Here is a 15,535-nt window from a genome sequence, read left to right as displayed (position 1 = left end):
GGTTTGAGCCCTGGATCGGCCAGTACCTGGGGTGGGGACCCCCCTGTTGCCATCTGTGAGCTCTGGGCCCCCGCTGGGAGCCTGGCAGAAGGGCCCTGCGTGCGCCTCGCGGTGCCGAGCTGGCCTGTGCCACCACGGCGAGTCTTGTGGCTCCGGGCGTCCTGCCTGTGGCAGCCGCAGCGCAGCGCAGCGAGGGCCGGCAGGCCAAGCGGCTGAGGAAAACCGCCAGGGCGGCCGCCGGAGAAGGTCCCTGCTGTGTGTTCACCTGGCTGTATCGGCGCCTGCACGTCAGGCTGGCAGGTGAGCGCTGGCCGCACAGCGCCTGTTCCGGGGGCGGTGCGGCCGGCTCCTGCCAGCACTGTGGTATCTCAGCGGGGTGCAGAGCTGTAGGGAACAATCGCTCTGTGGGACAGCGAGCAGCTGTGTGCTGGGGGCTGGGATTTGGTGCTGCGTCTGCCCGCGGGGCCGAGACACCTCACCGCTCCTGTGGACGTCCATGTATCGAGCATTCAGCCCGTCCGAGGAGCAGTGTGCACCCAGGTGCCTGAATGTGACCAAGGGGCCTTGTGCCCGGCCCCCCTCTCTGCAAATCTTGGCCCCAAAACGGATGGGTCATGTAGCCGCCGGAGGGGGGAGTCTGAGCGCTCTGTGCCACCAGCACACACCAGCTGGATGACTGGCTGGGTGTCAGTCCTGCGGTCAGAGCCTTTGCCCAGCCTGGGTAAGTGAGCAGGGAGGTCGGCAGTTTGAATCCCAGGAGAGGCCCTTGCTGGTAACTGGGGGCTCTGGCACGAAGAGGACGAGCTGCTGTGGCGTGAGCAAGGTGTCAGGGTCCCTTGGATGGGATGCAGAGGTGGGAGTGTAGGCAACGCCCCCCCGCCCCCACCGCATGGCCGGTTGTGCCCGCATGGCCTTTCAGTCTCGTTTGTCATCCTAGAGCAGTCGTCTCCAGCCCCGTAAGCACAAGATCGCTTTTTGAATTGAAGTGCAATTCAGGATCTACCTCAGACCCAGAACCCCTGGCCCCGCCCTTTCTCTGAGGCCCCGCCCCTGCTCACGCCTTCCTCCCTCTTTCCCCCATCTTTCTCCCTTTCACCAGGCTGGGGCAGAGGGTTGGGGCGCAGGCTCTGGCCTTGGGCTAAGGGCTTTGGAGTGTGAGAGGGGCTCTGAGCTGAGCCTGGGGCAGGGAGTTGGGGCAGGAGGGGGTTCAGGGTGCAGGCGTTTGGGTCTAAGGGGCCCAGGGCTAGGGCAGGGGCTTGCAGTGCAGGGGTTTAGGATTCTGGCTCCAAGTGGACACTGCTTATCTCAGGTGGCTCCTGGCTGGTGGTGCAGTGGGGGGCAAGGCAGGCTCCCCCCTGCCATGGCCCTGCCCCACTCCCCAAAGCAGCCAGCAAACTCCCTCCATCCCAGGCCCTGTGCCCCCCTCCGTTCTGTGAAGACACCAGCGCCCCCTCCTCTCCCTTCCCTGCTCTGTACAGCAAGCGGGAGGCACCGGGGCGGGAGGGCAGCTCCAAGGCAAAGGGCAGGAGATGCAAAGCAGTGGGGGGAGGGGCAGCTGGAGGTCCCCATCTCCTGGTTGGTGACCACTGTCCTGCAGTAAGGAAGACCAACGCCCTGCCCCATGAAATCCTCCCTCTTGAGTTGCCTAGGTCTGCCCCTCCCCCAGCACTAAGGCCGTCTATATCTGGAGCTGGGCCAGGCGTCCCCGCTCGCATGGGCGCTCTCAGGTTAGCTTGAATGGAGCCAGCATGCTAAGCACAGTAGCGCAGCTGGGGCGGTGCGGGCTGCGGCGAGCAGTGGCACAGGCCAGCCGCTCCCAGTGCATATTCTTGGGTTTAGCGGGTTTGTGCGTGGCCCCGAGAGTCCATGCCACTGCTCGAGGCTAGCTTGAGGTGAGCTTGCCCGAGGGCATCCAGGCGAGCTCTGCGTGCAGACATCCCTGCCGTGCCGCGAAAGGGATCCCGGCCGGGCGCTGGCTGGCGCATTCTCGGCCTGACTCGCGGCGTTTCTCTCTCCCGCAGCAAATCAGTGTGTCCCAGATCAAAGTAGACATGGTGGAGATCGTCGGGCTGAAGTGTAGCTTCGCTGTGTGCCTGGATCAGGATGAGCAGAAAATCCTGCAGAGCGTGACGAGGTAGGAAATGGCCAGCAGGTCTCCCTGCCACCGCGGCCAGCCTCCCGCTAGTGACGTGCGCTGGATGTGACAGGCCCCCCGCGCGCCGTGTGAGCCCCCAGCGGACTGATATTGTAGATATTGGGATAGAGAGTACACTTACTAAGTTTGCAGATGATACCAAACTGGGTGGGGTTGCGACTTCTTTGGAGGATAGGGACATAATTCAAAATGACCTTAGCAAGTTAGAGAAATGGTCAGAGGTAAACAGGATGAGGTTTAATAAAGAGAAATGCAAAGTGCTCCACTTAGGAAGGAACAATCAGTTCCATACATACAAGATGGGAAGCGACTGTCTAGGAAGGAGCATGGCGGAAAGGGATCTAGGGGTCATAGTGGACCACAAGTTGATATGAGTCAACAGTGTGATGCTGTTGCAAAAAAAGCAAATATGATTCTAGGTTGTACCAACAGGTGTGTTGTAAGCAAAACTCGTGAAGTCATTCTGCCGCTCTACTCTGCACTAGTTAGGCCTCAGCTGGAGTACTGTGTCCAGTTCTGGGCGCCACATTTCAAGAAAGATGTGGAGAAATTGGAAAGGGTACAGAGAAGAGCGACAAGAATGATTAAAGGTCTAGAGAACATGACCTATGAAGCCAGGCTTCATGAACTGGGCTTGTTTAGTTTGGAAAAAAGAAGATTAAGGGGGGACGTGATAGCGGTTTTCAAATATCTAAAAGGATGTCACAAGGAGGAAGGAGAAAATTTGTTCCTCTTGGTTTCTGAGGACAGGACAAGGAGTAATGGGCTTAAAGTGCAGCAGGGGAGGTTTAGATTGGACATTAGGAAAAAATTCCTAACTGTCAGGGTGGTCAAATGTTGGAATAAATTGCCAAGGGAGGTGGTGGAATCTCCCTCTCTGGAGATATTTAAGAACAGGTTAGATAGACATCTGTCAGGGACAGGGATGGTGTAGACGGAGCTTGGTCCTGCCTTGAGGGCGGGGGGCTGGACTCGATGACCTCTCGAGGTCCCTTCCAGTCCTATGATTCTATGATCCGCCTGCCCCCAGGCCCGACTGTGCTGCTTACCCGTGGCGAGACGTGTTACGCGGGGCTGTAGGGCCATGCTGCAGGTCATGCGCCCTAGCGGGAGCCATTCAACTCACAACCGCCATGTGCATGTGGGTGCAACCAGTGTAGCGAAGCAGGAGCGGGACTGTAGCCCTCCATCCCAGGGTGGATTCTGCACCATGGCGCCCTGCTGTTAGCCAGGAGGTCAGATGAGAAGACTGACTGGCCCCTTCCGCCTTGCAATCGATGAACGTCTAAATCGATTGTTTGCAGTGTAGTAGCCATGTGGGTCCCAGGGTGTCAGAGACAAGCCGGGTGAGGTCATAACCTCTTACTGCACCAGCGTCTGTTGCTGAGAGAGACAAGCTCTCGAGCTACTCGGAGCTTTTCGTCACCTACTCATGCCCCAGCTCGTATCGTAATTTCCATGTTGCTGCAAGACACAAAGGCTACGTCTGCACTGGCATGATTTTCTGGAAATGCTTTTAATGGAAAAGTTTTCCGTTAAAAGCATTTGCGGAAAAGAGCGTCTAGATTGGCACGGACGCTTTTCCTCAAAAGCACTTTTTGCGGAAAAGCATCCATGGCCAATCTAGACACGGTTTTGCGCAAAAAAGCCCCGATCGCCATTTTAGCCATCGGGGCTTTTTTGCGCAAAACAGTTCTGTGCTGTCTACGCTGGCCCTCTTGCGCAAATCATTTGCGCAAGAGGGCTTTTGCCCGAACGGAAGCAGCATAGTATTTCCGCAAGAACACTGAGGATCTTCCATGAGATCGTCAGTGTTCTTGCGGAAATTCAAGCGGCCAGTGTAGACAGCTGGCAAGTTTTCCACAAAAGCAGATGATTTTGCGGAAAAACTTGCCAGTCTAGACACAGCCAAAGGAAATAATTTAAGTTTGACACAGAGAATGCAAAGGGAAAAGGGTTCCACATTCAAATTCAGGGGCAGGGTTTGGTGGTTGGTTGGCTGGCTGGCTGGCTTTTTGGGGCGTTCATTTCCAGAAGTGCCTGTTGATTTTGGAGGCCTCCACTTCTGGGTGCCCAACCTGAGCAACCTTAAAGGGGCTGGTGGGGCAGACACTGGGCACGTCTGCAAATCGGGCCCTTCTCGGAGGCTGTATGTGGTTCCTGCCACCAAAATGGCTTGGCAGCACTCTTACTGCCTCGCCAGCCTCTCCTCGGGCAGCCCCAGCCCTCTGACTCCCATTGCTCATTTGACCTGCAGGTGTGAGGTGTCTGCATGCTACAAGCCCAGGGACGCACTGAGAACATCCCCTTTGGACAACTGCCCCCCAGACCTGCCTGAGTTCTGTTCTCTTCTGTGCTTGCCCATTGCCACCTTCAGCGGAGCACTGCCGTAGAGGAACCAGCGAGGCCGGGGGAACGTCCCGGGCCCCACGCCGCTTCAGACCAGATGTGCCTCCAGCAGATGCCGACAGTTGCAAAAGAAGCCTCCGGAAGAGGAAACGTGTTGCACTTCCTTGGGGTGGGGAACCAGAGCTTCCTGCACCCAGCTGTCTTGCAACTTGAAGCATTAGCACAATGTGTCTAGCATGCCCGCGAGAAGGGGATTTCTGGCAGCTGTCGCCGTTCATGCCCGGGGGAGGGAAGGGGGCTCTTTGTCATCTCCAAGTGGCGTTGCAGTTGGCGGGGTGGAATGCCACTTTCCTGATCATCCGCACTGGGCATCACCTGGCAGCTGGCGTGGATGCTGCAGAGACTGCGCTAGGCGGTGTTGGGGACATACAGAGAGAGCGGGCTCTGTACGTGCTGGGGTGTAGCACGTCACCTTAAACAGCTGGAGAGTTTCCAACTGACCTCCTGACGATGCCCTGGTGATGTTTCACCCAAACTAAATGTGGGGATCTCGCTTCATGTTGCAAATTCTTTGGGATCAGGGGGCAAATCTCTCAATTGTCTGGGGGCTCATTTGCCCCCCAGGCCAAGTCACAACGGTGAAGGAGGAGCTGACTGTGGCTAGCAGGCCATGGCTTGGGTGCCAGCAATCTAGTGCAATAGGCAGGTTCTGAGCGTACGCTCTTCTGGGCACCGCGGTACATTTGCTGAAGAGCCAGAGAGATCGGCTTCTGCATCCTGCTAAATCTCTGAAAGCACAAATTCTGGGGGAGGCACGAGCTCCCCCGTTGAGTGAAAGTTCCCATGGCCATGTCCCTGGCACGGAATGCTGGGTTGGAAACACCCCGGAGAGGTGACCATCTGGTGCTGATGAAACTGCACTTATGGTTCATGGGGGGAAGGAGGCAAGTACAGCTTTGTTGCAGAAGGCCCTGGAGACAGAAACACTAGAGACTCCGCAGTTACAGGATGCCAGGTCCCCTGGGAGAACACCTCTTTCCAGCAGGAAGGACAGTTAACTCCCTTCTTCCTTGTTCCGAGGCTCTAGGAGCCAAGTGCCAGGAAGGTGCAATAGCTGTGAGTACAGTCTGACCACAGAAGCAGTATGAGGTGGAACAGCCTGGTCTGATACTTTTCACCACAAAGCTATTTATTAGTGTTGGTTGGCTTACAGCACTGTTCCTAGCACGCCAACGCATGCATGTCTCTGCTGCCTCGCAGGGCGCTGCTCCAAATGCTGGAGGGAGCTACCATGCCCTTTTGCTAGGCCAGAAGTGGATCACTGCACCTTCTCCTGACACGGCAGTGTAATCTGTGGGTTTGGCATCCACCCATCTCTTGCCCCATTAATGTTGTAAACACTGATGCTTTTGCTGGTCTCGCAAAAATACAGACGAGCAGAAGTGCCCTGTGATGAAGGAAAACAAGCACAAAACCCCTAGGAACGTAGAACCCCATAGAAGATTTTGGGCCTGCCATGCTTTTTGAAAAATGATAGATACTCGTTTCAGGGTGAACTGTACATATGTTGGTCATCAGCAAGTCTGTGTGTCTGTGCTAACTTGTAAAATATTGTTCAGAAAACTTTTTAAAAAATTGTAAAATATTAAATGTTGATTTATTTCCAGAGCAATGTGAGTGCAGAATTTGTGTAAGAAATCAAACATGGTGAGTGCCAAGCAGAGCCAGTCTTAGGGGCGGGCGAGCTGGGCAGTCGCCCGGGGCCACCATTTTCAAGGGCTGCTGCCAGAGCAAAATGTTTTGTTCAACAAATTTTCCCCGGTGATTTTTTTTCTTGAAAAATGTGTGTCCAATATTTTTTTTTAAACCATCTGGCAACCCTACAGGCGATCTGGGCGGTCGCCCAGGGCCACCAATTGGTTAGGACTGGCCCCGGTGCCAAGCAGTTCCTGGTGGTGAAAGGGGAATGGTGTGATGCTTTGGAGTTGTATCTTTTCAATGACAGCAGTGGCTGTAGCCGGTTTCCCAGAGCTAAAACAAATTAATCTCTACAGCGTGAGCAGGAGTATTGGCTATATTACCTGAGCACAGTGACTGGCCCAGAAACTTACGTAGTCCTGCCACTAGAGCAAAGTGAAGACTGACAGTGGGCTAATTTGAGTTACATATGCTTTCCCATAAAAAGAGTAACTGAAATAGATTTCCATTGGATTGAGTAGAAAGAACAAAAGTAAAGTCTCCACGAGAGAGCAATGTATGCGTTTCTTCTCGAATACACTCTAGCCACTTTTCACTGTGCTTGTTTTGCAGATACATACGGAATATTTTTCCCCCAGCACTGTAAGTCTTGCAGTTCCATGACCACAAATAAATGACACCAAGTTGAAATGTGATATATCTAAGCAGGAGGATGGGTTACCCCTTACAGAAAAAAACAAAACAAAAACTATTGTCCTACTGTAAGAGGCTCTTGTAACCCTCTGATAAAATTAGAACAAATAGTATGAATCTGGAATATATTTTCTTTTCTTGAATCTGGGAAAATATACCCCAGACTCATAATATATGTTGCATTCTGGCCTGTGGCTTTCTAGCCAATAGCATCCCTCAAAAAAACAATAGAAAGCAAATAGCTCCTCCGTATTAAATAAGGCTTTTAAAACAACATTTTAATGAATTGTTTCAAGTGTACCCGCACCCTTTTGTGTCCCCTTACTGCGAATATTCAAGAAAACAAGATTTTAGCTGCCAGTCTGAAGGAACTGGCAAATTCCAGAGAATAAGCTTTGAAAAAACATGTGATCGCTTTCTGAACATCTTGGTGACAGCTTTATATCTTTTAGGAATTAGCCATGGAGCTGGTTGAAAATTGTATCAAGTTGGGGAAAAAAGTAACAGCAACAAGAAGAAATTCAAACCAAAATGGAACTCATTTGTTTGACTTTAAAAAAAACAAAACAAATATAACATTTTTGTTTCATTTGTAACTATCCACGGAAAGCCCCTGCCATTTGACAGCCAGGATTAATTCTGATCCTCTAAGTCCAGATAGATGTCGTGGGGATTTAGGAACATTTGCCATTAAAAGGACTAAATGGAGGCCTATGCTAAAATATTCTCTTGCTCGCGCTCTCTCTCTCTCTCTCCTCCTACTGCCTACCCCCCTCTCTCTCAGCTCTCCTCCGCCTCCTGCCTCTCTCTCCGTCTCTTTCTTTCTCTTCTCCCCCCCACCTCTCTCTCTCCCTTTCTCTTCTCCTTCTCCTGCCTCTCTCTCCCCTCCGTTTCTCCCCGCCCCCCCTTCCCCTTCCCCTTCCCTTCCACCGTGGCACTTGGCTGAGTGCTTCCTGCTCAGTCGGGCTGCTGCGTGGGAGGGGGGCGGAGCGGTGACGTACACAGCCAGGGGGCGGGGCCAGGTACGTCATCACCCTCCTTTCCCCTCCCACCACAGGGGAGCCCAAACGGCCCCTTGCACTGCTGGCTACCCCGGTGGCCCGGCGGAGGGGTGCTGCACTCAGCCGAGTGCCACAGTGCGAGGGGAAGGGGGGTGGTGACGTACACAGCCCCGCCCCCTGGCCGTGTACGTCGGTGCCCCGCCCCCCTTCCCGTCCCACCAGGGCTCAGCTGAGTGGCGCAGCGCTAGCACTAGCACCATTCAGCTGGGCCCCGGCAGGGGAGCAAGCGGCGGCAAGTGGCCGTTTGGGGTCCGTGTTCCCCATGCATGGGGAGTGTGGACCCAAAATGGCTGCTTGGCGCCCAGGGCCCAGCTGGGCGACGCTCCCGCCAGGGCCCAGTTGAGCGGTGCCAGCACTGCACAGCTCAGCTGGGCCCAGGTGGGGGAGCAAGCAGCAGCAAGCGGTCGTTTGGGGGTCTGTGCTCCTGGGATGGGGAGCGCGGACCCCAAACGGCTGCTTGCCGCCGCTTGCTCCCCCGCCGGGGCCCAGCTGAGCGGTGGAGGGAGCGGAAGGGGGGCGGGGCACTGACGTACATGGCCAGGGAATGGGGCCGTGTACGTCAGCGTTACAGACGCACAGACAATGGGCTACTATATAGATGAAAATACCGGCATGTCCACCAGTGCACTAATTATCAAAAGAGACACACGTCCCACTCCTAGCCCACAGAAGGTTTTGTTGCAGACTTGGCCTGAATTCCCTGCACTTCTTTGAAAGTCTTATCGGATCTTCTTAGTTCCTTCAGCTTAGTGGAACTGGACCCCGTATGCTTTCCCAAATTTGTGCTGTGGCTGAGTCATCCATGACTTTGAGTCCGCACACCTGAATGGCGTTTGTAAACCAGGATTTGTCTGAATGGAGCTTCCACTCACACGTCCCATCCTGCCCACGCAAGGAAACAGCAGCGCAATGTACCAATAATAGCATATTCTGGCCCCGCCTGTTGGCTAGCAAGAGGAAATTACTTTAACACACAAGTGGGCCACATTACACCCGTCATTCAGAATAGGTTGAAAAACAGGAACTTCGAGGGCTTGTCTGCACTGGGGAAAGGCCAAGTATAGCTATACTGGTTTAATTATATAGCTCTGCCGGTAACTTTCCCTTTGCAAACAAGCCTGTAAGCCACAAAGCTCCAGATCATTCAACCTCTGAAACCTTTGGCCCTCTGGCAGAAAACTTTGGTGAATGAAGTTTATACCTGTACCCAGGTACAGCCTCATTTCCATCGCCAGGTGAGAGCCTTTTAGCAACAGATGAAACACTCCCTCTATGGAGCTCAGTGTCTTCTCAAAGCCATGTAGGACTGCAGCTGCATGAAAGCCCCTTTCTTGTCAAGGGTCCTCTTGCCCTTTCAGTACATGTAGTGCAGACCATGGGAGGGCTGGGTTGGAGTTTAACAACACCCAATGTGGGAAAGGCATCGGAAAGGTTTGCCTTTGCTCTGCAAGCTCTGCTAAGCCATAGCACCGGCGGGCATCTCCTCGGCTGTTAGAGCTAAGCAGGGATACACCAGGTCTGTGTTTGGATAAGAGAACCGGAGGGAACCAAGATGATATGCGAGGGACTTGTCATGTTCTGTAGGTGGCAGGACGACATGCGGCAAGGAAATTGTCCGGACTTTCCACTAGCCAGGTTACTGGGAATTGGCTCTGTTATGAGTAGTTTTTGTTGCCCACTTGTTTGTTCAATGTAATGTTTCTGATCACTTCCTCTTGCTATGTAAATGGTTCTTGTAAGTAACAAGGTCAATGTGTTCTTCGTACATTCTTTCTGCTTCCTGGTAGACAAGGTGGTTTGTGGCTTTAAGATACAATGGACGACACTGAAGTAAATTCTACTCATAAGTGGGAGCAAAGGAGATGGTGCTCACAGCCATATTAATTTGACAGGGCTAATCCCCAGAATTAAGTTTTATGGAGCTGAGCTTTATTGCTTACCATATAATACTGTATTGGAATTGTTTGCAGATATTTAATCAGCTCTAAACTATAAGGAACATTAGCAGAAGAATGATTTAGCCTTCCAGGCACATTAAATGTTTCATTGTTTGTGTTGACAGGATTAGAATTAACTAGATCTTACTGCCTAATTGATACAAGTAATTCATAAACCCATGACAGCACTTCACCTTTTTACTGTGTGCTCAGTTTGTCATTTCCACACATTGTTTGTTTGCTATTAAGATACCAAATAATTCCTGAGAATAATTCTGATTCAGTCTTAGAACTGGGTGGAACAAAAACAATTATTAAAAATGCAGATTTGGCAACACTGAAACTTTTTGTGAATTGATGTTGATTTCACTGAATTGTTTTGGTTGAAAAACAAAAAGCAAACAAAAAAAGGAAAAAAAGAAACATTGCATTTTGACACTCCCGCAATGAAAGTTTTTTTTGTTTGAAATGCTTTAGTTTTGAAAATTCCTTTATTTTTATTTTTTTTAAAGTTACAAAAATGTCAACAGTAAAATAGTTTTACAGTTTTCAGAATGCCCAGTGACCCCAAAAGTCCACTATTCACATAGATCTCACCCTCACCCATTCACAGTTACTTTGCAGTGGTAAGTATGCAATGGTGAAGCCAGAGCTGTTCAGATAGGGCATACTGCTCCTAAGGGCCCTCGACTAATACACCCAGTGGAAAGACTGGGGCCATGCTTTGTTTGGGAAGAACATAATTATTAAATCTGGGGTCCTGTGTGAACAGTCATGATTAGAAAGTCAACATTTGCTTCCCCCAATAGTCCCAGGTTTTCACTTTTCCTCTCACTGTTTCACTGGAAATCTATGTGGGCTGGGCGGGAGGGGGAAGGGGAAGGGAGAGAGCAAAATCATTGCAACATTCATACCGGGACACTTTTGCAATATTTGCCCAGTTCTGGAATGAGCCCAGACTAGCGTTTGGCACACTGAGACGTTTGCTATGGGTGGGCTGATGCTTCCAGTCCTTTTCACATAGACCATCCAATCGCCCTAGAAAGGAACGGGGGTTTGGCTACCACCAAACTGGCTACCAGTTGTCACCGTGGACCTGGTCAAGCGTCATAGCTCATCCATTCCTGTTGCAAGCAATCTACAGGCCGCTGTTGCATTACAAGAATCCCCTGGAACCGTTGCCTCTCACTGGCCAGACCTTCACGAGAACTGAAAAACTCTCATGAATTTTCTCCTGTGTCACTTTGGACGGTACGTGCAGCTACACCCTGTCGCAGTGGAAGGAGGTGGCAGCCCACTCCAGGCAGCCCACGTGCGACTGCTTCACGGTTTGTTTTCTGATCGTCTCTGGGGCCCCACGTGGCAGCAGACAGCTAGAGAGAGACCCTGCCCTGTAGGGCGAGCGCCACAAAGGGCTCCAGCATTGCACTGCCTAGCTTGTAGGAGCCCAGCTGTCTATTGGAAGCCTCCGAGGCTCCACCCCAATGAGATGCTGTGACGCGCGTTGGGGTTTTCCCGTCTCCTGCACCCCCGTAGTGGCACGGACAGACTCTACCAGCCAGTAGAACAGAGGGAGTTTACTGCTTCTCCAGGATACAGCACAGCACAGATGTCATCTGGTTCCAGGGCAGGCCTAGGATGCCTCAGCCCCCCTTGAGATGGGGGAGCCTGGGCCCCTAAATCCCAGCCTGTTGCCTAGGCTGCTTCCTCCATGATACCAGCCAGAAACCAACTAACTCACATCCAGCCCTGCCCCCAGCCAGTGCTCCACTCCCCTTCTTCCCATTGTTCCGCTCCCTGGGAGATCACTGGTCAGACAGGTTCAGAGCCCCCTGCATAATGACTCATCCCCTGCCCTGCTGGGCCGTGCTGCAGCCAGCAGCCAGTGAAGGCCACTCACAACCCACTGCCCAGCCTAGCAACCAGCAAGGTACCCTCCGCTACGTCACAGGTGCCCAGGGCCTGGGAAGTCAGGTATTCTCAGAAGGGAGCAGGGGAGCTGCCTGGGCTAGCCAGGCCTCCAGGCCAGAGGAAGGGGGCGGGACTCAGCCCCAGATGGTTGTACGCTGGCACCTAACTACTATTGATCTGAACCATGGCACCTGGCTGATGGGCTAGAGGGAGGTATCTGTGTCTTCCCAGGAGTCCCAGCCATCAATTCCTGGCATGAGAGTGAAGGACTCCTCCCCGTCAGGCTCCCTATCCCAGTGCCCTCCCTTGGGCTGGGGGAGCCCCAGATTCAAAGCGTTGCTCGGCTTCCTATGGGCCAGAGTTGTGAATTCCTGTTTCCCACCTCGCAGGTGGGTGCCCACTGGGTGGGTCTGTCAGTCTGCACGAGGAAGCTGTTCTCCCTTGTATCAATGTTCAAGGAGGGGCGGAGCAAGAGAGACGTGGTAGCGGTTAACATATGGCCATGGGAGAGCTGGGCTCAGCTCCCTACTCCAAACGGGATACACAGACGGGGCCTGGAGGCTGGTCTGTCCCATGCCCTGGGCAGTAGGCTGCCTTTGCAGACAAAGCCGGGCACCCTTCCCCATGGCATTCCTCGCCTCTTCCTGCTTCGTCTCACCGCTATGTTCACCAGGAGGTGAAAAGTTTTTTAGAAACACGCCACAGACCCCGAGGAAGATGCGTCATCACCAGCAAGAACACAAGCCAGCACTGGACGCTAACAATTGGTTACAATTTCTCAGAAGCTCAATCTTTTATTAGCCCTTTGGGCATTATTTATAAACTAGCCACTTAGCCTGTCATAAGACGGGATTTTCAGGTCTCTCCTCCACGTCGGTCTTCTCTCCTGAGCCTCCGGTCTCTCGCTCCATCTCTCTCTCTCCTCCTACTGCCTCCCCCTCTCTCTCTCTCAGCTCTCCTCCCCTCCTGCCTCTCTCTTTCTCTTCTCCTCCCCCTCCTGCCACTCCGTGCTGCATGGGGAGCGTGGAGCCCAAACGGTCGCTTGTGCCACTTACTCCCACGCGGCGGCCTGGCTGAGCGGTGCAGAAGTCAGCCAAGCGCCATGGCGGGAGGCGAAGGGGGGCAGGGCAGTGACGTTCACGGCCAAGGGGCGGGGCCTGGAGCCGCTGTCACACCACACGTCACCGCCCCGTCCCCCCTTTGCCTCCCACTGTGGCGCTCGGCTGACTTCTGTGCCGCTCAGCCAGGCCGCCACGGGGGAGCAAGCGGCGCAAGCGGCCATTTGGGCCCCGCAATCCCCTGCAGCATGGGCCACCCAGAGGGAACAGCCAGCATTTCAGCAACAGCGCCCCCCAGAGGGAACAGCCAGCATTTCAGCAACAGCGCCCCCCAGAGGGAACAGCCAGCATTTCAGCAACAGCGTCACCCAGAGGGAACAGCCAGCATTTCAGCAACAGCATCACCCAGAGGGAACAGCCAGCATTTCAGCAACAGCGTCGCCCGGAGGGAACAGCCAGCATTTCAGCAACAGCGCCCCCCAGAGGGAACAGCCAGCATTTCAGCAACAGCGTCGCCCGGAGGGAACAGCCAGCATTTCAGCAACAGCGTTGCCCAGAGGGAACGGCCAGCATTTCAGCAACAGCGCCCCCCAGAGGGAACAGCCAGCATTTCAGCAACAGCGCCGCACAGAGGGAACAGCCAGCATTTCAGTAACAGCGTCGCCCAGAGGGAACGGCCAGCATTTCAGCAACAGCGCCGCACAGAGGGAACAGCCAGCATTTCAGCAACAGCGCCGCCCGGAGGGAACGGCCAGCATTTCAGCAACAGCGTCGCCCAGAGGGAACGGCCAGCATTTCAGCAACAGCGTCGCCCGGAGGGAACGGCCAGCATTTCAGCAACAGCGTCGCCCAGAGGGAACGGCCAGCATTTCAGCAACAGCGTCGCCCGGAGGGAACGGCCAGCATTTCAGCAACAGTGTCGCCCGGAGGGAACGGCCAGCATTTCAGGCAACAGCGCACCCAGAGGGAACAGCCAGCATTTCAGCATTACAGAGTCACAGACATTGGGCTACTATATATACGATGTACCTTTAATGAAGCAACAAGGAGTCCTGTGGCACCTTATAGACTAACAGATTTATTGGAGCATGAAAGCTTATTGCTTTTTGCCCACGAAAGCTTATGCTCCAATAAATCTGTTGGTCTATAAGGTGCCACAGGACTCTTTGTCGCTTTTGCAGATCCAGACTAGCATGGCTCCCCCTCTGATACTTTAATGAAGCGTGAGCTGCATTCCCTTCGCTCACACCCTCATCCGCCACAAAACAGGAAAGCCTAGAACAGCAACTGCCCGAAATCATTAAGGAAAAATTCAGCAAATAAAAACCCATATACGGCCTCTCGCCATGACAGACTATCCTGCTGTCAGCTGCTTTTAATCTGAGACACTTTCTTCCTTTCCGGGCTGCCCCCAATGCTAGAGATGTGGGTGGGAAGAGAATTTGTAAACATCACAGGATGTTACAGGTGGCTGATATGAGGCTTAACGCCCACTTGGCACATCCTCACAGACCCACCCAGTACAGTTGTATTTGAAGCTCCCTCTGAGAGATGCACCACCAAAGATTAGTATGAATTAATACGGCCTCCTATGGTGTTAGTTTGTCCCCTATTACCAGTGAATTGAAAGAACGCGGCAGTTTTTTTGATCACGGTAAACCTCATTTTACGAGGAACAACGCCTTTTTTTGAAAGTACTCTTTCAAAAAGGCGCCATTGAATGCAAACTGCTTTTTCAAAAGAAAGCATCTAGACTCTCTTTCAAAAAGCGGCTCGCTTTGTCGAAAAATCTACTTGCAGTCTAGATGCTCTCTTTCGAACGAGGCTTGTAGTCTAGATGTACCCAGTGTTTCATTAACTTTCCCCTCTGTCTTCTTTTCTTCCCCCCTCACCCCAACGTGTAGGAAAGAGGGAACACAAAGAAAAAATTATACATGGAAAAATTAAAATAAATTGCAAAACATTTTGCAAATTATCTTTCAAAAAAATTTTTTTTAGCAAAAAAAAATGTATAGCCAGAATTTAATGAGTCTGAGAAATGTTGACCGGGTCTCTGTGACACGTTATTCATTGATAGGAATCATGTCAAAAGGGTGTTTTTTCACAAGACTGGATGACTGTAAAATCACCTCCTCATGACCAAGAACAGAGTCTTTATCCCCAGTGAAAAGTGTTTTCACTGAGGAACCTTGAGAAATACAGTCTGTGATTTATGTAAGCATAACACACATAGGGTACGTCTAGACTACATGCCTCTGGCGACAGAGGCAAGTAGATTAGGCTACCCGACAGAGTAAAATGAAGCGGCGATTTAAATAATCGCCGCTTCATTTAAATTTACATGGCTGCCGCGCTGAGCCGACAAACAGCTGATCAGCTGTTTGTCGGCTCAGCGCGATAGTCTGGACGCTCCCCTGCCGACATCAAAGGGAGCTGTCGACAACCCAGGTATGCGGCAGCCATGTAAATTCAGCGCGGCAGCCATGTAAATTTAAATGAAGCGGCGATTATTTAAATCGCCGCTTCATTTTACTCTGTCGGGTAGCCTAATCTACATGCCTCTGTCGCCAGAGGCATGCAGTCTAGACGTACCCATAGTAGATCTATGACACTCTCTCAATGACTTAACCACCTGCATTCTGCTACAAAGACCTTTTACATCTGCACTTGAAA

General features: G+C 52.6%; 1 protein-coding gene across 3 annotated transcripts in view; it reads left to right on the top strand.

Annotated features, from left to right (window-relative positions):
* PIK3R5 (phosphoinositide-3-kinase regulatory subunit 5) overlaps positions 1-6,170 on the top strand; it is a 114,503-nt gene extending 108,333 nt beyond the window's left edge. For all 3 annotated transcript variants that reach the window (XM_075903478.1, XM_075903477.1, XM_075903479.1), the window contains exons 18-19: positions 2,022-2,134; positions 4,413-6,170. In XM_075903478.1, the coding sequence (XP_075759593.1) occupies positions 2,022-2,134; positions 4,413-4,548 (249 nt within the window). In that variant the 3' untranslated portion in view covers positions 4,549-6,170. The remainder of the gene's footprint in view (positions 1-2,021; positions 2,135-4,412) is intronic.
* Positions 6,171-15,535: the final 9,365 nt, after the last annotated feature.

This window comes from Pelodiscus sinensis, chromosome 20 (genome assembly GCF_049634645.1).
Source record: "Pelodiscus sinensis isolate JC-2024 chromosome 20, ASM4963464v1, whole genome shotgun sequence".
Taxonomy (NCBI): Eukaryota; Metazoa; Chordata; order Testudines; family Trionychidae; genus Pelodiscus; species Pelodiscus sinensis.
Note: the sequence above shows the minus strand (reverse complement) of the source record. Positions and strands in the feature narration are given on the sequence as shown.